The 25,866-nt window shown below is 39.7% G+C and overlaps 1 protein-coding gene across 2 annotated transcripts in view; it reads left to right on the forward strand.

The window, feature by feature from the left end:
- Positions 1–25,866, forward strand: part of FBXL7 (F-box and leucine rich repeat protein 7) — a 131,428-nt gene that overhangs the window by 23,601 nt on the left and 81,961 nt on the right. The window contains exons 1-2 of one of the 2 annotated variants that reach the window (XM_009909184.2): positions 3,582–3,627; positions 13,409–13,498. In XM_009909184.2, the coding sequence (XP_009907486.2) occupies positions 3,585–3,627; positions 13,409–13,498 (133 nt within the window). In that variant the 5' untranslated portion in view covers positions 3,582–3,584. Of the gene's footprint in view, positions 1–3,581; positions 3,628–13,408; positions 13,499–25,866 lie in introns of those variants that run through there. The other variant, XM_054164331.1, reaches the window with a different exon arrangement.

Raw genomic sequence — 25,866 nt, forward strand, 5'->3', positions numbered from 1 at the left:
TTGCAGAACTTTCATTTTCCTGAAGTCAGCTGTTATTTTCACTGTTCCTGGAAACTGAGTGGCTTTTGTACTTCTAGGTGTAGACTACTTTCTTTAGCCTGACTTTTAGGCACCTAATGATCTGAAATGCTGCATTCCTGGTAGAACAGGACTGCTCCTGAAGTCAGTACTGGGCCAGAGGAAAAGAGCTACTATGAGGCATATCATCAGGCCTCTGTGTCGCTTGGGCAGCCCTACTGTGGGCTTTGCTTCAAAAAATGGCTGTTTAATAAATGCTAGAACTCTTGCCAAATTCCACTATGATATAATTGAAACATTCTCCACAGGCAAACTAAGCAGTCAGCCTTGATCAGAAACCTGGTCACCCTGGGGATCATGCTCTGTTTGAATAGAGGCCAAAAAGGGATGAACAGATGGGGAGCAAATAAGCTCATCTGTAGTACTGTAAAGTTTTTAGTGAACTGAATCTCCTCTGCTTGCATGTGCAGAATTAGTAACAAATAGCCATTTGCAAGCACACAGCAGTCATTAATTAGTTACTGATACTTCTATGAATTTTAACAATGCTGTCATGAAAGTCAGTCTAGTTCAGTGCATTTTATCAGTGCAGACTTTTTTAGATGAAGAGAGTGACATGACCACCTACATTACCCTATGATTTTTGTAACTTTTGTTGAAGGAATAAATCACTGTGGAAGACACTGCATGTCACGACCCTACATTCCTTTGCAGTGATCCTGTTATGTGTCACTTGGCAGTTTATTTTACCCACTGTGGTGGGTACTTGGATCAACTTGCAGAGAAGTTTTTTTTCCTCTGCTGTTCTTTTCAGTGAAAATTGGGAGATTAACTGCTTGCCCTAGTGAGAAATAGGAGAAAAATCTTTCCCTGGACTTTTCCAGAATTGAAATGCTGGCTGGGTTGTTTTTCCTGCTGCTGGACTGCAGCAATAGAATAAAATTCCAGTCCTCCACAGCTTGTTGTCTTGTCTTGAATAAGTCAGATAGATATAGAAAGATAGATTTAAGTAAACAAATAGTATCTAATACTAGTTGGCTTGGCAGATATTCACCTACCTCCTGTTAGACTGCTTAAGTCATGGAGAACTTCATCTGAGAGGCTCAAAGGGGGAGGTTGCTTTGAAGAGGTTTTATGACCTTGAGGGGCATCTTTGAGAAAGTGCCTGTGGATGTTACTAGGAAGTAGATGGAGCTGAAGGCTGTGAGGGAACAGCTGTTTGGCTAATTTGTTTCAGCTGTCCCATGGGCATAATGGGTACAGAAAACAATAAATATGTTTGAATCAACCAGTCATGTGTCCCTTCTGTGTGGTAGTGCCTGGAGATAGTTTTGTTGTGTTAAAAAAAAATAAATTCATAAAAATTAAGTGAACAGTGCATGTCATGTGAGTTCTTGCCATAAGATGTTTTTTCTTAGCTGTGCCAGTTTTGGAAAGGGAGACTGCCAGAATGCTAAAAGGTAATAAGCCAGAGGAGTGGGGCTATGAAAGCTGAGGTTGAGATTCACCTCTCTGAAGTAAGGAAAGTTTAACATAGTGAAAGATCACCCTGGTGACAGATCAATCTTTACATTATGGATTCCTCATAAAAGTTTCCTTTTTAAATAGTTATTTACTAATGGTTGTTATGTGGTTTTAAGGTAGAGAAAGTGACAAGGGTATGATAGTAGTCCTTTCTGAGAGAGGTGTGTTTTTCTTCAGAGTCAGATATAATTGTGCCAAAAAGGCATCTGCTCTCTGTCGTTGTCAGCTGGAGCGCAGAGATGTATCAACCTTTCTGTTTGATCCAGTCCAGTGCATGTGTGCCCAGTATCCATCTTTGTGTGTCAAAAACATTTTTGCAAAGGATCTTCAATAGTTACGTAGATTTCTAAATGCTTTAGATAGTAGATTCAAAAGGTCATTTGTGAATGGACTTGCTTACTAGAGATGCTTGCAATTAATAGATTCCTTTGCTTACAGCTTCAGATTTTATAGTGATACTTTCTGAAGCTAAATTTTACTACTGTGGCTCAAATCAGATACTTCAATAGAAGGTGTGCTGTATTGCAAAGGAAAAAGTCAGGGAGTATCACCTTCCGAACTGGTGAGAAAGCTCGCTGTGAGGTGTTCACTGATGTGAAATACAAGTCATGAATTTCAAACTAGTAATTGTGGTGTAGTTGTTGAATTGTATCACAGTATCACAGTATCACAGTAACTAAGGTTGGAAGAGACCCCAAGGATCATCAAGTCCAACCTGTTCCAACAGACCTCACAATTAGACCATGGCACCAAGTGCCACGTCCAATCTCCCCTTGAACACCTCCAGGGACGGTGACTCCACCACCTCCCTGGGCAGCCCATTCCAATGACGAATGACTCGCTCAGTGAAGAACTTTCTCCTCACCTCAAGTCTAAACCTCCCCTGGCACAACTTGAGACTGCGTCCCCTTGTTCTGGTGCTGGTTGCCTGGGAGAAGAGACCAACCACCTCCTGTCTACAACCACCTTTCAGGTAGTTGTAGAGGGCAATGAGGTCACCTCTGATCCTTCTCTTCTCCAGGCTAAACAATCCCAGCTCCCTCAGCCTCTCCTCATAGGGCTTGTGCTCAAGGCCTCTCACCAGCCTTGTTGCCCTTCTCTGGACACGTTCAAGTGTCTCAATGTCCTTCTTAAACTGAGGGGCCCAGAACTGGAGACAGTACTCAAGGTGTGGCCTAACCAGTGCAGAGTACAGGGGCACAATGACCTCCCTGCTCCTGCTGGCCACACTATTCCTAATACAGGCCAGGATGCCATTGGCCCTCTTGGCCACCTGGGCACACTGCTGGCTCATGTTTAGGTGGGTGTCAATCAGCACCCCCAGGTCCCTCTCTGTTTGGCAGCTCTAATTGTGCAAGTTTCATTTCTGAATTGATCTCAAAAATGAAAATGCTATTACATTTCTCAATTGCAGGCATCTGTGTGTGTATTTTTCTATGTAGAAATAAAGTCCCTTGCTGAGTTTTCAAGACAGCATGGATGTTCATATGGCATTTAATCTTTTGTTTAAGTATCAATTACTAGTTGTGCCATGCTGATCAGCTGCAGTACAGATCTTTCTAGAAAAGGCACCATGGTATTTTAATGTCTAAAACTCTTACTGTTTCTTTTTGCAGATTTTTATTTCAGAGGTGTAGTATGATCATTCTGTACAATCATCTGCTCCATACTGTTGGAAGCATAGGAAGCTACTACCTAACAGCTTGCATATATTTCTACTTACCTTGCAACACAAGCACAGGATAAGTTTTTCTTGTATTGTTTAGTTCTTCCTTCCTTCCTTCCTTCCTTTACAGACTGCCACTGCTTTTGAGCAAGTAATATCTAATAGTTTGTGGCTTCTTTGGTCAAAGGCTATGACAGACAGTGGAAAAACAGGTGTGAGGATTTTAAGTATTCTTGCCTTCTCTCAGGTCCTCTGGCAGCACATCTAAGATGAGTGTGCAATTACTGGCACAAGTGGAAAAAAATCCTGTTTGTTTTAAAATGCCTCTGGAACTGCCTTGAACAGATTTGTGCGCCGAGACACATGCTGTGCAAGAATGGGGGCTGCTCCACCAGTTGCAAGTATTTCTTACCACCAGTGTAAGCAAGGGTAATCATAGTATCGACTGCTGCTGTGCTGGGACCTGGTCTGAGTACTCAGTCTGCTTCTGTCCAGAGTTTGTGGGATTGATTGTTCCAGCTTGGTGTAGTTTTTTGATGGTCTTCCTGCTGCTTTAGGGCTTGTACCTATGTTAGCCTTTGGTTTCCTCTAATGAAGTTAAAGACTACCCAAGGAGTTACTGAGATAACATTTAAGTGAGAAATTGCTGCTTCAGTATTGGTTTCAAGTGTGTTGTATAGTATTGGAGATACCTGCTTTAGTAAAGGAGTGTGTTTCAATATTAATACATGTCCCATTGGCAGTGATGCCCTGGCATTACTTCTGCATTTCAATTCAATTGTATTTTGCATTACATGCTAATGAACTGGTAGAAGTGTGTCTCAATACCTTCTGAGGGCCCTTGCTGTGTTAGGGCAGTGGTTTAGCCTAGGGATTTTTCCCTGAATGTAGCACTGACTAGCATAACAGAGAATGAGATAAATGAGCAAAATTTCTAACTGGGCTTGACAAGCAGTACTGAACTGGTCCTTGTTGTCACAGTACAGATGGTTTCTGAAGACTAAATTTTAAGAGGAGTAAGTCAGCTTCTTGGCACGGTGTGCAGTATTCCTCAAATTATTTTATAGTGGCATTTAGTTAAAACATATGTTAGAAAAAGAAAATCATATGAGCAGTTAACAACTCTCCTAAGTGTAGTTATCAAAGAATAAGCTGTCCTTTTAAAAAGATAATTGTGGATATGAGCACTGGAGCAAGCTTCCTGCACCTGTGTCTCTTTGACATCAGCAATGTTTTGATCTAATATGTGGCCAGATGCAGGTGTTTCCCTCTGTCTCATGTGAAATATGTGCTTCCCTGGAAATTAAATATGACTTGCTGTTGCTTGCAACTACAAAAGTAGATGCCTGCAAGTTAAGGAAGTGCTTGGGTATGAAAGGTGCTAAATAGTGCTAGACTTTTTTTTTCAAAAGGGAGGTAGCGGGAGGAAATGCACAACTGCTGTCAATTGCCAGGACCTAACTTCTCTTCTCCATGCCCTGCTTCTGCATACAAAAGTCCAGACTTGCTCTGCTAGCAAAAACTTACTAACGTGATTATGAATTTCATTACATTTCTTTGCTAGAAGTCATCAGAGACATGTTGGAGCAAAAGCAGGAAGATGCAAAATAAATCCCAAATGGCTAAATTGTCAGACATCACTTTGGGAAATGTTTGTCAAACAGGTTGTGGTCAAGAAATTGGAGTGGTTCTCACAGAAATGAATTAGCAGTGATGACTGATCTAGTGGGGGGTGTCCCTGCCCATGGCAGGGGGGTTGGAACTAGATGATCCTTGTGGTCCCTTCCAACCCTGACTGATACTATGATACTGTGACTGCTTTCAACAAAATTAAGCTAGTGAGAGAATAAAAGAATAAAGTGCTAACCCTTAAGTTGATCCAATTGGGTAACCTCCCTTTGTTAAACTGCATAGGTAGCATTGTCAGTTTCAGAATGATGCAAAAACCGTTAAAATGAATAAATGAGTGGAAATTTATGAAAGGACACAATCAGATGGAGTTCACAGATAGTATGGTTGGACTTCAGCCTGATGACCACAGAGCCTGGTCTGTGTTTTCAATTAGCTTCAGACCAGTTGACATTTGGATTTCTAGTTCTATTCCCTTGTTACCAACCTGATTCTTGATAGTATTTTCTGGAGACAGCAACCTGCTGCTTCTGTAGTCATTGCTGTTGCATACTACCATAGATAATGGCACCCTCTGAACTTCTAACAACTCTCTTGGTTATTACAAAGCTTAACAATGCATTTTGTTGGATTATTTTAGAGATTTTTTAAAATTCATATTTCTTTGGTGTGGCTTCTGTTAGTTTTTACTAGTACTCTGTAATTTCAAAGTGGTAAAGTGAGAGCAAGGAGCAGAGATGATTTACTGAGGTTATACTGAGTGCTTCAGGGCGCTTGCATGCCATTGTGGTAAGTGTAGTGCATATTTGGTGTCAAATGACAGAATGTTAGTGTAAGCAGCATGTCTTTCTCTGTCCCCCTTTCTACACAGGTGATGAGCTGGGTCTCAGGAATAAACCATTAATAAAAGAACATTAGAAGAGTCATTGTGGTATGGGGCAGGATGGTGGGGAACTGTAGACCAGCCCTTCTGTGGCATTGCAGAGTCAGGGAGTGATGGCCTTGGCAGAGCTGAAATGTGGTTCTGGGCTGAGGGCAGCTGAGAGGAGGCACAAGAGGATGGGGAGTGATCATGGATAGACAGGGCTAACAGTGACTACCAGGCCGTAACAGTAGTGACTTTCCTCTGGTATGGTTCATGGTTCCCAGAAACCATCCAGACAAGATCAGCTTAGCAAGAGACTGGGCTGTTGTGTAATGGTCACCAGCATACTCGCTTTATGTAAAAAGTGGCTAGCCCCTTTGGCTTCCAGTGACCAACTCAACCTATACCTTTGCCAAAGACTGGTGATGTTACAGACCTAATCTACTTGTTATCTTTTCTGGTTTTGTCTTAGATACAGGTGGTCTAGGCTGGTTAAAGTTGAACTGTGAGCTGCTCTGGTTGTGTCAAACTATGGTTAAGTAGTCACTATCCTGACCTTTCTTCCAGTGGCTTATCTTGGTGCTGGCTATTAGCGTCCATCCTGTTGTTTCTGCTCCCTTCTGCTGCAGATGTAGTCTAGTTTCAATATTTTGTTTCCTCTAATGAATTGTTAATACTGAATACTGCAACTATGTTTTATCATACCCAAGAACAGAATTATTTCTTGTCGGTACTGCAGAACAAGAGGATTGAAGCATGTATTTTCGTGCTTTTCTTCATATTTGATACAACATTTTTGAAAGCAGTGCTGTTCTGAAACAGTTTCAGAATTACCCAGTTCAAGCTGAGCTTCACAGCTACAATTCAGAAGGGATCTTGTTTTTTCTTATCTTCAAAGTGTAACCAAACAATCTTTATGGTAGTGACACATATACTACTAAAGAGAACGAAAAAAAAATAGTTGAAATTAATTACTGATTAATCAACAAGAGTATATATTAGTTACCTTCTTTTGTCCCTTAATATGTTGTTCCCCCCACCATATACCTGTAGGGGTTATAAATAATAGAGCCTTGGAGAAGGTTGCAGGGCAGGTTAAAAAGTTCGGTTTCTTGTTATGCTTAAAAGGGATAAGGATATTCTAATGCCTTGTGGCTTATGCATTTACATTTAACTCTTCTGAGAGCTGCCATGTCGTGTTCCCATGTTGCCTTAAAGGAAGGTTTTTGTGCAAGACAGCTGAAACATAGGTAATGTTGCAGAAGAAACAAAAATGCTGAATTGCCACTGAAAGACATTATTTCTATGGAGAATTACTATCCTACTCATATTCTAGCAACAGATGAGCCTCTGTGGTGTTTTGAATAACCATCTATTCTCATTGTTCAGGCAGTCACTACAGGAACAAATTGTAGTCTGCTCAGTTTCCATACAGTTGAGACTAGAAGGTGATTAAGTTGTGCAATTGCAACTACACAAATTTTCAGTTGGTATTATGGAATTCTTTCTATTGCAATAAAATGATCTATTACAACTGTGTTAAAAACCAAACCTGCAGCAGGTACAGAGGTTTTTGTGGCTGTTGTTGGGTTTTGCTTGTTTGTTTTAAATTTCTATTTTGCTTGCTAATGTTGCCAGACATCTGCAGTTAGTGCAGCTTTAGAGCTTCTTTAGAATTCTTTTTCCATGCATTCTTTTAAATTCAAACTTGATTGTCAAATGCACATTGTGAAGCCTCAGCTTGAGTCAGTTTTCTTTTGTAAGCGTGGCTTCTTTCATACTTTTAATTGTTTTAAATTTGGCTACATATGCTGATGGGTTTGGTTTCTCATCCTGCTAGCATGCTAAACTTAATGATCAATGGAAAAAGTATGCATATTTCTCAAGTGTACATCCTCTCCTTTAATATGCTTTAAGATACCACTTTGTATCACTCTGTGTCTTGTTCACAAATCTGTAAGTTTTGTAATACCACAATTTTTCTACGTCTCCTTTAGCTTGTAGCCTTGATTGGGTCACTTCCCTTTCCCACTCTCCCCCTCCCTGTATCCATCAGTGAAGAAAAGCTGGAAGTGACTGTGCTTATCTAAAGGATTAAAGTGATCTTTGACTGTTTTTCCTTAGATGTCAGTTTCTTTTGTTCTTCCGTACTTAAGATGTCTTAGGCTTTCAGATCTGTATTTTCATGTGAAAATTTTTTGCATCACTTTCCACAGTGTATATTGATACCAGAGCACTTTGGACACTGCCCAGATAAAGGTATTTCAATCAGATTGGCAATCAATGCTATAGCAACACAATCTATGCTATGCCAACATAGTATCAGACCAGGAAAATAAAACACCTTTAATAAAGTTGTGTGCGTACTTTCAGAATGGTACCTAAACTTCTTTAGATTTCAAATACCATCAAAAGTAGGCTGTGGAAATACTCATACCATGGGAGAAGTCTTAGAGATCTGTTGTCTGACTTAAGTACACTGAAGTTCTTGTTTGAATGGAGAGACTGTAAAAATCTAGACTGAAGTTGAGCTTGACAGATGTCATGCCAGTTGCCTTCATACACTCTGCTGCTGCTGTATTTGTTTGGGTAAGTTGGAGAACTTGCCTTCACTTGTTAAGCTTTCCCAAAGCTTTCCTGCTCTGCAAAACGGTCATGGTAATAATCAAGTCCACAAGGGAGGCAAAGAGCAGGGACCAATGAAAGCTTAGCCAGCCAAGGAAAGGTCTAGTGAAGTTAACACTAGTAGTGTGTAGCAAGATTTCAGTACAAGAGACAAGTGAGCTATAGAAAGCTGAAAGAAAATAGCTGGAAAGTGAACTGGGACCAAGACTTGCCTTGGATCCTTGTGGGTAAGCAAGTGGAGTTGTGCAGCCAGACTGACTGGCCAGTTTTTGATTTTAGACACTTTTGGATAGAGGCATGAGGCATAACTGAGGACTAAACACTGTATTCAAGAAAAGGTTATGTATGCCCTGTAGTTGCATCTTGAGGTGCTGATTAAACTCCATCTGTGAGACCAATGATGTCTTGTAAGCTGTAAGCAGGATATCTGGGGCCTTGATACTAGAATATTTATAACTACTTTTGACTGTGAACACAGGGCATCTGTTCATGCAGCAGTAATAGGTGCTTTGTGTTTGGCTGCGTGTTTTGGATGCAGTTCTAATAAATGGATGAAAATTATCATTGAGAATGTAACAACTTCTGTGCTTTAAGTGAAATGAGCAATAAAATTGACAGTGCAAGTTTAATATAAAACGTCTGTGTTCAAATGCTGCCACTAATTGTTTTGGAAATCTAAATACAGATTTTAAGTATTAATGGTATTAATGTGGAAGACAACCATACATTTGGTGATTTTGTTTTTGGACTTCTGAACAGTATGTTGTTATCTAATGAAATTCAGACCTATACAAAATGCCTGTTGAGTTCCAGAGCAATGGCAGGTTCTGCAGCCACTTCAGAGTCTATACTGGAGATCCTCTCAAGGCTGCCTCTGCTCATTGGCATGTCTTGGGTGGCAACATGCAAATGAACTCTCTAGCATTTTATTTGATATTAAACTGAATAGCCCTTGCTTTTTCTGAGTAGATGGGATTAGAATTTTGTTTAAATTACAGTGGAGTTGAGGAAACTCAAACTTAAGGCATCTATTAGTGGAGAATTGACTTTGTGACCTAATTGCCAAGAGATAGAATAAAGCCAGAAATAGGACTTATTTTGTTTTGTTCTGACTCAATTGTGTTTATTAATTTCTTATGTTGTCTTAATAATTTTTGGCTATTGGATTAAAACAGTAGAGTTAAGGCTGGGTAGCATATACTAAGGAAGTGGTGTCTTCAACTAAATTTTAGAACAGTGTTTCTTGCAAAATTACCCTCTTAGGACATAGTGACTGAAAGATAATTTGTAATGAAAAGCCCAATATTAAATGACGGTATCAGGTTCTGAAAATAATTCTGTGATTGCTAGGAAGGCCAAAGTTTTATTTCCCTATTTCTTGCAGAAGAGTAGGTGGCTACAGAGTAGGAATGACATTTGGAATACAAGCTAAGTCATTTCAGTAGTAAAGGGTGGTATTTTAAGATTTGGTATTTTAAGATGCTACTCCTGTTAAGGAATAAAAAATAGGATGCTACAGTTTTCGTACTTTGAATTCAAGCAATAAATGTATTTGTGTTCTTTCCTTCTTAGACAGCATTACTGAAATGATATTTACCTCCTAGACTAAATTGTTCATGGGCTTTTACCAGTGTTTGACATGTAAAACTTAACACTTAAAGTGGGTGCAAAGCTTGGCTGCAAGTAGACATTACTTTCAGGCGTTCAGGCTGCTTAGTAGGCTTCAAGGAGAGACCTTGTACCAAGTAATTATTTTTTCTTTATAAACTCAGCAATGGTGTGTGCTGTTCATCATTGAGAAAGTATTACGTAGAGGGATGTACTATATTTAGCAGCTCTGTTTAGCAGTTCTTGGTGAACAAACCTCATCTGCTAGTGTAGTAATTCTCCAAAAAAGATATTAATATCATCATCTGTTACCTGGGGAGTGCAAAGGTACAGGAATAAGACAGGTTACCTCTGAGAACTTAAAATATATCCCTTGCCTCATTTTAGACATTAGATTAGATGAGTCCACTTGAAGACTTTGTTAAATAAAGTCTTTATCCATTCTGAAATCATGGTGAGATATTTGGCATTAAGACGTGAATTAAGGCTGTCACAATTACAAACCCAGTAGGATTACAGCCCGCTGCAACAAGTGTCTAAATGAACAAACTTATTTAAACTTTACACTTTCAATCCAGCCTTTGTGAATAGCTTGCCTTTCTAGAAATAAACATTCTGCTAAACAGTTCTGAAAAGTTCAGTCCTATGCATTCATTTTTAGGTAAGTTGTTCAAGCTTTTCAGGGTGTAGTAGATAAACCATTGCCTCATACTAGCTGCAGAACTTTCATGGTCATACTTACATCATAATTAAATCAATCCTTATTGCCCTTGGTATTACATCTTTGCTTTGCAAATGCCTTGTTGAATCTTGTTTTAATGCTGATTTTAAAAGGCAGTGCCAAGAGGCAGCGTCACAAGGCTTTGATACTCTGAGGTACCTGCCTGTGGCTGAAGGACTCAGCTGTGCCCTGCAGCAGGACTGTTGGAGCCAACTGGAACCCGCCCTTCTCAGGGGCCAGCCTAGCAGCCCTGCACATTCTTCCCCAAATGTAGGACTTGGAATTTTCTTCTGTTGAACTAACTTCCTGCTGTTCTTATTAGCCCATTTTTCTCAGCCTGAGGAGGTCCCTCTGAATGGTAGAAACATCTTAGTGTATCAACCATTCTTCCATGTTTTGTGTCATCTGGTAACTTGCTGAGGGTGTTCTCTCTTCTGTTAACAAACCCAGGAGGGGTTTTGTTTGGAGGATACTTAAATAATCTTACTTGTTAGCTCTTGCAAGTGTTCATGAGTCTGCAGTAGCCAAATCTAGCCTGTTAGAAGTGAATAGCATTGTTTTGCCCTAAAAGATTTGTCTTAGTCAGTTTCAAATATTGAAAATTCACTAGAAAGTATCTCCCGCTTCCCCTCCACCTGAATGGAGACTTTCAGAATAGAAAGTGAGGATGATGGCTTATTTGGGGGCTGTATGCAGTAAGAGAAGAATCTATACTTTTAATATTTTGATACTGTCAAATTGGAGGAAGAGCTGTTATCCAACCAAAGTAGTGACTGCTATGAATTCTTTTTCTCTTGATTTTTAGTTTTCACTTGTATCAATGAACAAGAAATCAATGTTTCAAAGGTCAAGTCGATTTAAATGGCAAATATTTAGACTCATATCTGGTGTTTCACAGTTTCTGCAGAAGCATGCAATATGAGACTATGCTATCAGATGTACTGGCAGTCAGCACACTGTAATGGGCAAAAGATTTCTGTTGTGCTTTCTTAGGCTTGCTTGTGTGTGGTATAAACAAATTTTATTGATGTTACTGGAAGAGGCATGAAGCATTTACTTTGTGAAAACAAACTATGAAACATCAACAGTTCTGAACTCTGCTGTGTTTGGTATCACTGGCTTCTCTTTCCACCCCAAAAATACTTTGGGTTTTAGTTGTCGTTTGGGTTTGGGTTTTTTTTTTTTGGTTGGTTGTTGTTATTGTGTTTGTTTTGTTTGTGTTTATTTAGCCTTCTCTTTTCTCAGTTTTTTTCCTTTTTTCCCCCCTACTCTTACTGTGGTTGCTTTATCTGGAGAGCTATTTTGGGGCAGTTGTTTCTGTAAAGACCACAGTCCATTACTCCCAACTCATGACAGTTTAAAAGCAATTGAAGTGATATTCTAGAGGCACTGCTTCTTGGGTTTGCTTAACTTCTTAAAGAAATGCGAAAAGCAGTTAGTGAATCACTGAAAATATACCTTTTGGGGTTTTTTTTGTATTCACCTTACTCAGCTACTAACCTCAGCCATGTATTTTTAACTTTTTTTCTGGCCTTTTTAATATGCATTCATTCCAAAATAATTTCTCAAATCAGAGCATGTTAACTTTAGCAACTTCACGTTGAGAATGATTCTCTAGGGCTGGTTGACGGATTAAGTGGCAGTAGCTTGCTTGTGAAGCAACCTACGTTTGCACATTCTCCAGTTGTTTCCCATTAAAGCTTAAATCTTTGTTCTGTTGTGGCACCTTTTAAAAAGCAGACCTCCTTACATCTAAATGTTATGAAAACCAGGCGTACTGTAACCCAGAACCCCAAGGAATGCTTGATTGAAATAACAGATCAGAAAACTCTCTTGCTAACATTCCTATGATTATAGTTTTACTTAGGTGACAGAAATGTGGTGTCAGCTAGCTTTCTGAATACAGCCTAATTTTGGTGCAAACCCCGACATTACTCTTAAAAGCTTCACTGATTCAGTGTTTGTGGAAATAGGTGATTACTTACAATGAAACAGTATTCATGACTTTTCCTCTCTAGAATTAATCTCATGTATTGCTGATTAGGTGGTTGGTCTGGTTCCTGCTGCAGAGCAGAATGTATTCCCTGTTAGTAGTTATTGAGATTAAGCAAAGGGAAACAGATGTGACTTGCTTGTAGATCCTCACAAGTAAAAAGACAACTTTGGTTTATCCCTCTTAGCTCTTCCATGGTGTCTCTCTCAGTTAATGTTTTCTTTGTATTTGCATTTCTTTCTTTGATAACTTGTACCTGGTTTGACATCCTGCATGTAGGCCTGAGGTCTTGAAGATAATAGAAGAAACATCCGTTGATTCTGTTTTGAGGTTATGAAGTGAAAGGTGAAGAACCGCAACTGTAGAAGTTGTTTATAAACTGTTGCATTACACCAAGCATCGAGCATGTGTGCTGTGTGCTGATGACGGTGTCAGAGATACTTGAATGCGAAAAGTCATCATGAAAATTCTTTCAATGTTGTTAATCACAAGCTTCTAATTTCCAGTGGAGTTTAGCAAATACATGATGATAGCCTCGGTATTACAGGAGGTTGTTTACAGCCATAGCACATGTGAAGGTAGACATTCTCTGAGTTATATTGTCGTTAACTCTGACCCCAGCCTGCTGTAGCACATCAGGTGCTTTAAACTTAGTTTAAAACTTCCTGAAATTATTCCATGTTGTGATGTGGAAGATCTTCCTATTTTTCTGTTGATAATTATATTTGTTCTTTCTTTCCCACCCTTTACACTTTGCAGGCAAAGGCAGCTCAAGCATCTCATCCGACGTGAGTTCAAGTACAGATCACACACCCACCAAAGCCCAGAAGAATGCAGCTACCAGTGAAGGTAGGCAGCTGGTATTCATTACCCAGATCAGGCCCCCCAAAATAACCCTAGCAGTGTTTAGGAGTGGAACCCCTCCTGCTCATTCATTCTGTATGCAGTGCCATCAAATTACTAGAAAGTGAAAAACAGTTCTCCTTCCTGTTACAATTTCTGTTCTTACCTGATGCAGTTTCTGATTTAAACTTGTGAAAAAATATTTAAGATATTTCTGAAAAAATAAATAAAGAAATAGAGGGTATGAGTAATTTTGCATGTTACTCTTTAAGCAAAGGCTTTTATACATAAGATTTGATGTGATCTGATTTTGAACTTATTTTCAAAGAATATAATTAATGGAAACTTTTTTGCATGCATTATAGGTTAAATGTCAGCGTCTTATTGAAGGAATTTTAGAAGACTACAGTGAATGATGGAATAAGAAGCTACTTTTGAAAATTTCATGAACTGTAGAAAGACAGCTTGAGCTTTATCAATATGTGCAATCTCTGAAAGCAGTCATTTTGTATTCTCCTATGAGGACAGACTGAAAGAGTTGGGGCTGTTCAGTCTGGAGAAGAGAAGGCTTCGAGGTGACCTAAGTGTGGCCTTCCAGTATCTGAAGGGGGCCTACAAGAAGGCTGGGGAGGGACTTCTCAGGATATCAGGTAGTAATAGGACTAGGGGGAATGGAATGAAGCTGGAGGTGGGGAAATTCAGGCTGGACATGAGGAGAATCCCTGGAATGGGTTGTCCAGGGAGGTGGTTGAGGCCCTGTCCGGTGTTTAAGAGCAGGCTGGATGAGGCTCTGGCCAGCCTGATCTAGTGTGGGGTGTCCCTGCCCATGGCAGGGGGGTTGGAACTAGATGATCCTTGTGGTCCCTTCCAACCCTGACTGATACTATGATACTATGATTATTTTCTGTGTCCAAGAACGATAAACACAGATGTCATGCTTTGTCTTGGCTTTCATACTCAGAGGTATAGAAAACTTCTTCTCCAGAAAAACTTGAGCTCTAATCAGAATAATAATCAGAAAAAGTTTATCACAACTCTACAAGGGGATATATTAAGTGACATTTCTTGAACACAGAAAGATTTGGGTTGTATCTTTCATTTCACCTTAGAAGTGAGGCAACAAAGTACATGTTATAGGATATTATCAGGGAGGACATACATCATTCTGTTAATTTTTCTTGGCTTTATAATCACATTCTTTCAAAAGACTGGGTGTCTTCTAGATCTCCAACTACTTTTTAATTGATTCAGTGGATTTGAGAGGAGGAGTAGTGGTGGTGTGCACAATGATGGGCACTACACAAAATTTTGGAAAGATGGAATAGGTCCTTTTCTACTGAATGAGTCTGGTGTTTCAGAAGGAGGTTAAAAATCTCAGGGAACCAGTTTGTTAATAGGCAACTCTTCTGTGTATTAAGATTTGCATCATAAGGTAGGGAGCTATGTTTAATATACTGGAGTTCCTTTGAAGGTTTGGAGTGGTTTGTGTATCCTCTCAGGACATTAAGCTGATTAAATGTTGTGACAAAAGACTATTGCTGAAAAGAGATGCTGTTTTCCAAGCAAATTTTCTTGACAATCCTTTTGGGAGAAAGAGCTCATTTGATTCCTTCCTACATCTGACACCTGTTAAGAAATCTTGTCCCACTTCAGTTCTTTAATATTTTTCCTTTAATATTCTGTTTCACATTAGAAGCTTACCAACCTAGTATTTGAAATGAAACCTGTATATGCTCTTTTTGGATGCATGCAAACATATGCATAATTCCTAATTCTTAGGATAGCTGTCCTATTTATATCTGTCCTCGTGTCATTGCAGTGCCTCTTACTGGGAATTTGGGCTCTTGGTTTCATTGAAGTACTGTCTAAGCAGACTTTCCACATACCAAACTGTGTCTGAATTTGATATGAATGTCTAAGTTTGCCCCTGCTTAGTTGGAACTGGGCTGAAATTCAGTTGGCTTTGAATGAATTGGCACTGTTTTGAGTTGTAGTGAAACTGGAGGCCAGGTGCATTTTCTGGGGTGCGTTTTACTTTTGTACCAATGGAGTTTTCTGGAAAAGTGAAATGTTGCATTGCTGGATGTGACAAAACAGAATCATTTGTATCCAAAATACTGGTGAAAAATGAAAAGGGGTGGGAGATGTCATAGTTAATAAATCCACAACTGTAAACACTTTGGCAGAATAAACAGAGATCACTTTTAAGATTCCTTTTAATCAATATATCTGAATGCATATTCTAATATAATGAATTACCTTGAGCAGTATGTGAATGTACAAAGTAGTATGAATGTGGTTCTTAAGCATTACTTTCCTTTGTTTTACCACATCTTGTTATACTTTTGCTATCTAATAGGCAGCATTCCTGCAAAGCTGTTCTGCTAATTGCAACAATACCATTGCAACCAGCATTTAAATCAGAGTTCAAATGCAAGGCAAAAGTAGTTGGGACATTGGCAAAGTTAAAGCTGTAAATTGAAGCCTTATGTTATTCTGGCAAATTTGTACTGAAATGCTATAGCCAAATGTTTAAAACTTGCACAAACAATACTAGAAACAAATTGGAAAGGTACATAAAACTGCAGTCTTATTTGATTTGCTGCCAGAAATGTGAGACCTACCAGGGAAAATGCACTTATATCATATTTAAAGAGAAATGATCCAAACTTAAAAAAAATGGCATTAACTTTTCCAAAGTGAGGTCTGATGCTTGGTGCTACAAATAAAGAGGGCTGAGGGGGGGAATTAATAAAAATATAAATTATTTATTAAGTTATCTCCACCACCAACAGAACTAACAAGTTATGAAATATTTATACAGGTTCTTATGTTTGGTTATAGGAATATAGGCATATAGAAATGGTTACAGTTTGAGAAAAGAGTATTTGGAAAAGATAACTCCAAAAGCAGTATGTTACCCCTACTAACAAAAGGCAGGTATTTCTTGGAGACTCTAGGAATCTATCAATTTATTCACAATGCTGCTTGCTGATTGTGGGAATTACTCTGGTGTCTCTTTTTATTGGAAAATCCTCCTGGAACTGCTGCTCCTTATAATCCACATGTGTGGGGGGCAAAAACCCAAGAGAGAGAGCAAGAGAGAGCGTGCTCTGCAGCTGCCTTACTTAAACACTCATCCTAACTTGTGTCTCAAACAGTACCAGAAAGCATGTCTTTGCTTAAACATGCCCAGGCTTGTCCTGGCATGGGGGTCTGTTCCTGACATGTGGCTTGGGGAGAAAGGGCCCATGTGCATCCACTGATGACAGCCTTGGGGAAGGAGAGATGTCTTCCTCCTGGTCCCTTTTCCCATGCTTTGCTGTTCCCCCCTCCCCATCCTGGTTTCATGAGAAGGGGTTTTGGATGTACTGCCACACTTGGTGGGCATGATTACGGTTTATTCAATTACCTGCAAACTGGATTTTTGAGGAATGCATGATCCCAAATGTAGTTCTTTCCATAAAATGCTGTACCAAACTACTTAAATACTGTTATCACAGGGAGATTCTGACACTAAACTGTTTGTTTGTTATTGCCTGTGCTATATATTTGAAGTAGTTTCTGTCCCTTAAAAGTGAAAAGTCATCTTGAAGGATCTGATTGCTTATCTTTTGCTAGTTTAATAGCCATTCTTCTTGAATGCTAGAGTGCTTGAAAGATATATACAACCTGATAATGCATATGTAAATAGCAGGCTTATCCCTTTTTTAGAATTTATGAACTAACATTAGAAGAATAATTTTAGCACTTGACTGAAATAATGAAATAAGATTGAAACAGCAAGTTTTTGCCTTTAACTTGACAATCATTCTTAGATTGCTGTTAGTTTAAATTTATCACACAAAATATCCTACCTTACTTTCCTGTATCTTTTTTTATCCCAGCATGTCAAATGACTGCAGGGTTTTTATGCATCAGAAGTGTGGCCAGCAGGCTGAGAAAGGTGCTTCTCCCCCTCTACGCTGTTCTTGTGAAACCCCACCTGGACTACTGTGTCCAGTTCTGGAGCTCCTATTGTGAGAAGTATACAGACATGCTGGAACGTGTCCAGAGAAGGGCCACGAGGATGATCAGAGGGCTGGAGCACCTCTTCTATGGAGACAGACTGAGAGAGTTGGGGTTGTTCAGTCTGGAGAAGAGAAGGCTCTGAGGAAACCTTGTTGTGGCCTTTGAGTATCTCAAGGGGACCTACAAGAAAGGTGGTGAGGGACTTTTTAGGGTGTCCGATAGTAATAGGACTAGGGGGAATGGATCCAAGCCAAAGGAGGGTAGATTTAGATTAGATGTCAGGGAGAAGTTCTTCACCATGAGGGTGGTGAGACAGTGGAACAGGTTGTCCAGGGAGGTGGTGGAAGCTCCATCCTTGGAAGTTTTTAAGGCCGGGCTGGATGTGGCTCTGAGCAACCTGATCTAGTGTGAAGTGTCCCTGACCATGGCAGGGGGGGTTGGAACTAGATGATCCTTGAGGTCTTTTCCAACCCTAACAATTCTATGATTCTATGAAATCCATTTCAGCTATAAAAAATGGCATGGATGAGCTAAGATGAAAGTCCTTGTTTACTTGGAATGCAGCAGAAACTACTTTCTGTTGTTCATAGAACACTACTGATTCAGTATTATAATCATAGAATCATTATGTTTACATAGAATAGAATATCTATGTAGAAGAGCAAATTACATATGCTTTTAACTCATTCAAGAAGGACAGCTATGGAATAAAAATGGACATTGAAAGTTCTAATGTTTAACTGAAGATTACACTGGAAACAGTTGAGAGTTCAATTCTTCTCTCACTGGAAAATCCTATAGAGAATACTTTATTTCTTTAGCATGATGCTCAGACATGCAAGTCAGACATCAAAATCCTTTTATTTTTTGTCTGCTTTACTATGGCAACAGGAAAGGTCTTTTTGCATGGCCCTGGTTTTGCCATTGCTTTGGCAAAGTTTGATAGATATCAGTAACCAATATACCAGAAATCCATTGGATGATGGAAAAGCTATGGGTTTAATGATGTGTATGCTTCCTCTCTCATGACCAAAGCTTGTTTTGCTGGGTACTGTGTTCCCTTGGTCACGTGGATGATATAAGACTCCATTCATGTTAAGTTCAGCTTCTGGAAATATCTTGCCATTCCTCATTTTCACACCAGTTTTCTACATTCTGAATGCAAGATGAAGCTGTGCTTGCTGCCATATTATTGTTTTTCTGAACATGCACGTTATGAATCAGCAAGTTCACCGATGGTACAAAACTGGGGGGGATGTGGCCAACACCCCATCAGGCTGTGCAGCCATACAATGAGATTTGGACATGCTGGAGAACTGGGTGAAGGCAAACCTCATAAAGTTAAATAAGGACAACTTCAGGGTCCTGCATATGGGGAGGAGTAACAACAGGCACCAGTACAGTTTAGGGGATACCCTGCTGGAAAGCAGCTCCATGGAGAAAGACGTTGGAATCCTGGTGGACAGCAAGTTCTCCATGGGACAGCAATATGCCCTTGTGACCAAGAGAACAAATGGTATCCTGGGGTCATCAAAAAAAGTGTGTCCAGCATGTCTAAGGAGGTTCTTCTGCCCTGGTGAGACCATACCTGGAATACTGTGTCCAGTTTTGGGCTCAGTAGTTCAAGGAAGACAGGGAACTGCTGGAGAGAGTCCAATGGAGAGCCACAAAGATGATTAGGGGACTTGAGCTTCTCCCCTATGAAGAGCGACTGAGAGACCTGGGGCTGTTTAGTCTTGAGAAGACTGAGAGGATGTGATCAATGTCTATAAATATCTGAGGGGTGGGTCTCAAGTGGATGGGGCCAATCCTTTTTTCAGTGGCACGCAGGAACAATGGGTACAAACTTGAACACAGAAGGTTTCACCTCAACATGAGGAGAAGCTTCTTTACGGTGATGGTGACGGAGCACTGGAACAGGCTGCCCAGAGAGGTTGTGGAGTCTCCTTCTCTGGAGACTTTTACAACCCCCATGGATGTGTTCCAGTGCAGACTACCTTAGGTGATCCTGCTTTGGCTGGGGGGTTGGACTTGATTATTTCTGGAGGTCCCTTCCAACCTCTAAGGTTCTGTGATTCTCTGATTCTATGCTGACTGTGTTGAAGTGATACACATCCTATTACAGGCTGCTTGCTGCCAAATTTTAGTCAGACATATATTGCTCAAGCTGAAAACCTCCAAAACAAACACAGAGAGGAAATAAAAATTAAATTAATCCTCTCCAAGGATGTATAAAGTATGGTTGCACTAAGGTTTACAAGTTGAGGGTGCGATGGACTATGGGTTGTGTAGGAGACAGAAGCTGCTGGTATGCATACTCCTTTTCTATTGCATTGCTTATTTGGTCTGGAGTTGCTTAGCATGAGGACCTTAAGGTTAACCATTAGAATGAGGGCATTTTTGGCAGATTGTATTCACAGAGTTAAAGGCAAATGAATCATCAGTTTCTCTGGAGCCCTCAGAGCTGTGCATTTGCTTCATGTGATGCAGTCAAAGCATCTTTGCTGAGATTGAGAGAAGCTCTGGAGTACTCACTTTTGGACATGGTGTAAAGGTTGAGAGGATCGTTTTAGGGACAGTGCTTAATTTGGTTGTATGGTGGCTTTCCTTCTTAATGCTGGGTTTGGGCTTGCCATCTGGGGAAATCAGTGTTTCTTGAAGGCTTTGGTGCCCTCTCTTAGCTTAGCATGAGGGGTGAAGTTATGAAGTAGTGGCTGCTAGCTTTCTTGAAACACCTAATGGCACCTAGTCTGTTTTCATGTGGAAAGCAGAGTGAGTACTTATCTGAAGGAGATGAGAATTGAATGGCATGTTGTGGCAGAAATTTGTGCAATTGCAAAGTAAACCTGAATGCTGTTTCATCCAGAAAAATGCTTGAGTGGTTGTTTATTTGTCTGTTTGGTTTTGTGCATGGATTTTTTAATGTGTGAGTTTTTTGTTGTTGCATGGAGAATTTTGTTGTTTTGGGCTTTTTTGGTAACCTTTTCTCTGGAGGTTCAGGCTTTGGATTTTGATAATCACATTTTAAATGAAATGATGTCCCATATTGTATAGTTATTGAGGAAAAAAATGTCTTATAATAAGCAATGGCAGTCATAAAGGAATCAATCTCCTCCCACAAACAGAAGAACAGGCTTGATTGCTTAAGTGACAGTCATGACTATTCCTCACCAAATACTGTGCACAGGAAGAAGAAAATAGAAACCTTGATGTGTTTTGTTTGTTTTGTTTGTGTTTGGTTGCTGCTGCTGCAGGGGTTGCTTTTCCTATAAGCTTCAGAAGGCGTCTGGAATGTAAACTTAATATGGAATGTGAACAGTGGTCACTATGATCTACCTGCTGCTTGCTCTGAAGTTTAATGAGTTATTACAAACAGTTAGTTGTCTTGGATGATTTTAATTGTCTGGTTAAATTCATTTGAGACATAAAGCTGTAACTGAGTAACTTAACCTGGAGTTGTTCTGAGGGAAGAATCTTTGCAAATGAACACACTTAAAGTACATGAGTTCATGGGTTGAAAATGTGCCCTGTTTATCCTGCTAATACAGAGGAAATCATCTGCTTGCAGTCTTGCAATATTATCTGTACTGAGACTTTGCTATTACTCCCTGTTGTTCAAGATGAGACCTGCAGAGAATAGTAAAGCTTTTCCAGAAGAGCTCCTGTGGTGGTGAGTTACTGGTATGCTGTCCTGCTGCAAATTATCTGTCTCGTCTTTTGTAAGCTCAGTCTTTATACAAGTCCTGTATGATTAATTTCTACCAATAGGCAAAAAATTTTCTGTGGCCTCCTTGTTAAATATATCGATTTACATTACTGGTGAAACTCATATGTCACTAATGACACACATAATGTAGACCTAGAAAGGAGAATAAGAATTATTGTCTATACTTCTTGACAACTGTACAAGAATTGACTGCTTGACATAACAGTTGAGAGTTGAAGTAATGTACAGTGACTGTCAACTTGCTGATCTGCAGACCTGAAAACTTTTCCATGGAGTACAGAGCCCAGTACAAACATAAGTGTGCTGACACTAGGCTTGCTTTATATACATATATCTCAAATTGATAGTGAAAGTTCTGAACCCTCAGGTAGAAACTTCTGCTCTAAGGAGACCTCTGCTGAAAGAGGAGCTGTTCTGGGGAGAAACTTGAAAGTTGAATGTTAATCTTGACAACTCCTTTAGCTGTACTATTTTTCCTTCTATATGTAATACACAAGCATTAAGTATCCATCAATTTGATACTCAATGACTCTGAATTAAGTTAAAGCTCTGACTTAAATTGTACTATGTAGCAAAAGGTTGAACCACAAGACCGACTCAGAGCATGTGCTCTACTTGATAGTTAGCTGTGTAACACAGCAGAAAATACAGTAGGAAGGGTGGCATGTATCTTGCAGTATTACTTAAAAATGCTCAACAGATTTGACAAAGCTGCTTTGGGAGTTACATGATCATAAGAATACAGTTTCTTCTGTGAACAACACCATTAAAATTATTATAAGATATATTTATTAACTAACGGAGACATTATTTAAGATGAAAAATATCATGCCAATGGGTAATGTTTTCTCATTGCTTATTCTTGCTCTTGCCATGTTGTAGATAGCAATGTCTGGCAAGCTTTCACAGAAGTCAAATGCAGACCCAAATAAAAAGGAATGGTGTAATTTTAGGACATTTATTTTTCATAATCCATTAACATCCATAACTGAATGGATAGATGTTGGGAGACCTGTGGATGTAGTCTACCTTGCCCTTAGTAAGGCTTTTGACACTGTCTCCCATAACATCCTTGTGAGCAAGCTCAGGAAGTGTGGCACAGAAGAACAGACGGTAAGATGGATTAGGAACTGCTTACAAAACAGAGTCCAAAAGTGTTGGTCAGTGGTGCTGTGCCCAGCTGGAGAGCGGTGACTAGTGGAGTCCCCCAGTGCTGGGTCTGGTCCTGTTCAACATCTTCCTCAGTGACACTGATGAGGGGACAGTGTCTGCTCAGCAAGTTTGCCGATGATACCAAGCTGGGAGGCTTGGCTGATACCCCTGAAGGTTGCGCAGCCATTCAGTGAGACCTGGACAGACTGGAGGGCTGGGCAGAGAGGAACCGAGTGAGGGTCAACAAGGTAAGTGCAGAGCCCTGCCTCTTGGAAGGAATAATAAACGGCACCAGTACAGGTTAGGAGGCAATCTGCTAGAGAGCAGCCCTGTGGAGAAGCACTTGGGGGTCCTGGTAGATAACAAGTTATCCGTGAAAAAGCAATATGCCCATGTGGCCAAGAGGGCCAATGGGATCCTGGGGTGCATTAAGAGGAGTGTGTCCAGCAGATTGAAGGAGGTCCTTCTCCCCTGCTACTCTGCCCTAATGAAACCACACATGGACTATTGCATCCAACTTTGGGCTCCCTAGTTCAAAAGGGACAGGGATCTACTTGAGAGAGTCCAACAGAGGGCTACAAGCATGATTAAGGGACTGGAGCATGTGCATTATGAGGAGAGGCTGAGAGAGCTGGGGCTTTGTAGTCTGGAGAAGAGAAGACTGAGAGGGAATTTAATAAATGTTTACAAATATCTGAGGGCTGGGTGTCAAGAGGGAGGGGACAGGCTCTTCTCTGTTGCACCCTGTGATAGGACAAAGGGCAATGGATATAAACTACAGCACAGGAGGTTCAACCTCAACATGAGGAGGAACTTCTTCACTGTGAGGGTCACAGAGCACTGGAATGGGCTCCTCAGAGAGGTTGTGGAATCTCCTTCTCTGGAGACTTTCATGACCCATCTGGATGCATTCCTGTGCAACCTGCACTAGATTCTATGGTCCTGCTCTGGCAGGGGAATTGGACTCAATGAGCTTCGGAGGTCCCTTCCAACCCCTAACATCCTGTGACCCTGTGAACTTAATTTAAAATTAATGTGGTTGTGGCTTACTGAAATATCTGAGAATAAAATGGGAGCTGAATTTTGTCAAAGTTACATACTAAACTAGAATAAGGATTTTGTCTTTTTTTTTTTTTAAGTTTTATAGTTCAATGAATGACAGTGATTAGCCAATTATTTTTGGTTTTGTTTATGTTCTAAGCTGTTACAAAAGTTCTTTTGCATTTGGAAAGCTCTTATTTATTTAAATAGATACCTAAGCATGCATGTTTTGTAACTGTTTCCTGGTAGCATGTCTAAATGAAGCATTAGCAGTGTGAAACAGAAGCTTCCCTTGAAAAGACAGTGTAAAATGTAGTGTAGCTTTTTAATCACTGTAACAGAGTAACTTTATATTCCCATTAGAAAATGTATGCTGGATATATAGTATATATGTATTAATAGCACATATATTTGTAGTCAGTTAATTAATGTATGAATAAAAATGTACATGACTGGAAGCTAGTCAGTCATGCAAGAAATACTAGCAACTGCCTGGTTTAGGCAGTTCTAGTAAAACACTCAAATGATGGAAAATATGCATACTTTCCCTTTTCTATCTTAACCAAAAATTATCCCAAGGTATTATTTATGTTTGATGACTTTTCATAAAAATAGGTTTTTATATTTAGTTAACATTGTCCTATTCAAGTAGCATGGCTTGAAAAGTTGTCTTCTGGTCTTCAGATTTCAAGTATGTTTGTTATTTTTCCCCACCTGCCTTCCACTTTTGTTCTGCACACAAAACTGTAGCGAGAATATTAATGGTATTGAATTGCATGAGTTTTTCCTCTTTTCTCCTTGTCTTACTTTAGAGGCCAACTTAATGCTCCATTTTCGTAGACTTGATAAATGGAATTGTTCCAAGTCCTGTGTGTGAAAACAAGGCAAGGACAGACTAGAGAGCTGAAAATCTGCCAAAACAAACTTGAGTGGAATAGCTTGGTTCGTCCAGCACTGCACTTTCTAACACCATGGGGCTTTTGAAAGGTATTTCCGTTCTCAGATGTGGCCCACTGGGTGTCATGAGAAGCAAGTGTCTTTGTAATGAATGAAGTCCATGTGCTGCAGCAATTAGGTGGGATTTCAGCCAGCTTGATAAGGAAGATGAGCTAGGCCCAAGCATATCATTTGACACCATAGAAGCTTGTAGTACTTACAGTAAAGTCTGCTATTATGTATATAGGTGGCAACAAGCACTTATGGAGTCTTAAGAAGGCAAGTTTATGTAAATTAAGTTCTCTCAGAGTTCCTTCAGGTTGGCATTTCAGATGCCTTCCTTCAGTTTGCAAGGCATTTAATCAGAATGTGCCAGCTTCTCTGGATTGAAGTACTTTGCATTTTAAGCTTTATGTTTACTTTTAAGAAGCACCTTGGTAGTAGATTTTGAGAGTTTGAGTGTATTATATTAGAAGTGTAATAAAGTCCAAGGGAAAACAAGAATAAACAGAAGCCAGGAAAGATGACCTACTGGGGACATCACTGAAAATTTTGTATTTAGCCTGGGATAAGTTTGGGGAAGGAAGAGAAAATAAGTGTGTCTTTGAATACAGGAAAAATTATTGTTAGGGAGAAAGGATGAAGATCCTGTCCAGGGATTCTATGGGTGAATTAGATTTTTTTGGTATTTTTTTCTTATGTGCTTTAAACTAGACTGAGGTAAGTTCATGGGTCTCTGCTGAGCAGGAACAAAAGAGATTGACTTAGATATTTGTAGGACTTATGCTATGAGCTGACACTGTTGTGAAATAAAAGAACTAAAGATGAAATGGGATTATTAATGACCTTTTGTTGGTTCTTTGTGTCAAATTTTTTCACAAAGGAACATTTTCCTCATGACAGTGCTAGTTTTGCCCAGTAAATTGGAAATGGATTGTCATTTATGAATGAGGAGTGTAGTTGCATTGTGTACAGACTCCCTGTCTCTGTGAAAAATAACATCCTTCCAACTTTACTGCAAAATTTTGGGTTTTTTTCCTTTAGATTATACCAACCTAAAGAAAACAGGGATTCAAATTGCCTCAGGCTAGGAAAGCATCACAGACAATGTAACTGCCAAGGTAGTTTTCTTGGAACTACAGAAAGCCTTCAGTAACTTTGATTATCTGTTTTATCTTCGAATCAACTTTTACAGACATCAAAACTATAGCAAAATCTATCAGAAGGGCACATGGGATAAAAAAACCTAACAAGTCTTTGGCTTCTTTCTTCATAGAAACACAAGATAAAACACAACTTTGATGATACCCTGTGCATGAGAAGGACTTACATGTGTAGGGAGTTCACTGAAAGTAAATGAATAAATTAATAAAATATTGTGCTAGGGCAAAGGCCAGGCACCCAGCTCAAACTGCAACAACCTTACTCTGAAGTGTGATAGAGTTAGAATTTACTTCCATATTCTAGATGCTTAATGTCATAATTCTTTCTTTATTACATTAAAGTC

The sequence above is a fragment of the Dryobates pubescens genome, chromosome 9 (assembly GCF_014839835.1).
Source record: "Dryobates pubescens isolate bDryPub1 chromosome 9, bDryPub1.pri, whole genome shotgun sequence".
Taxonomy (NCBI): Eukaryota; Metazoa; Chordata; class Aves; order Piciformes; family Picidae; genus Dryobates; species Dryobates pubescens.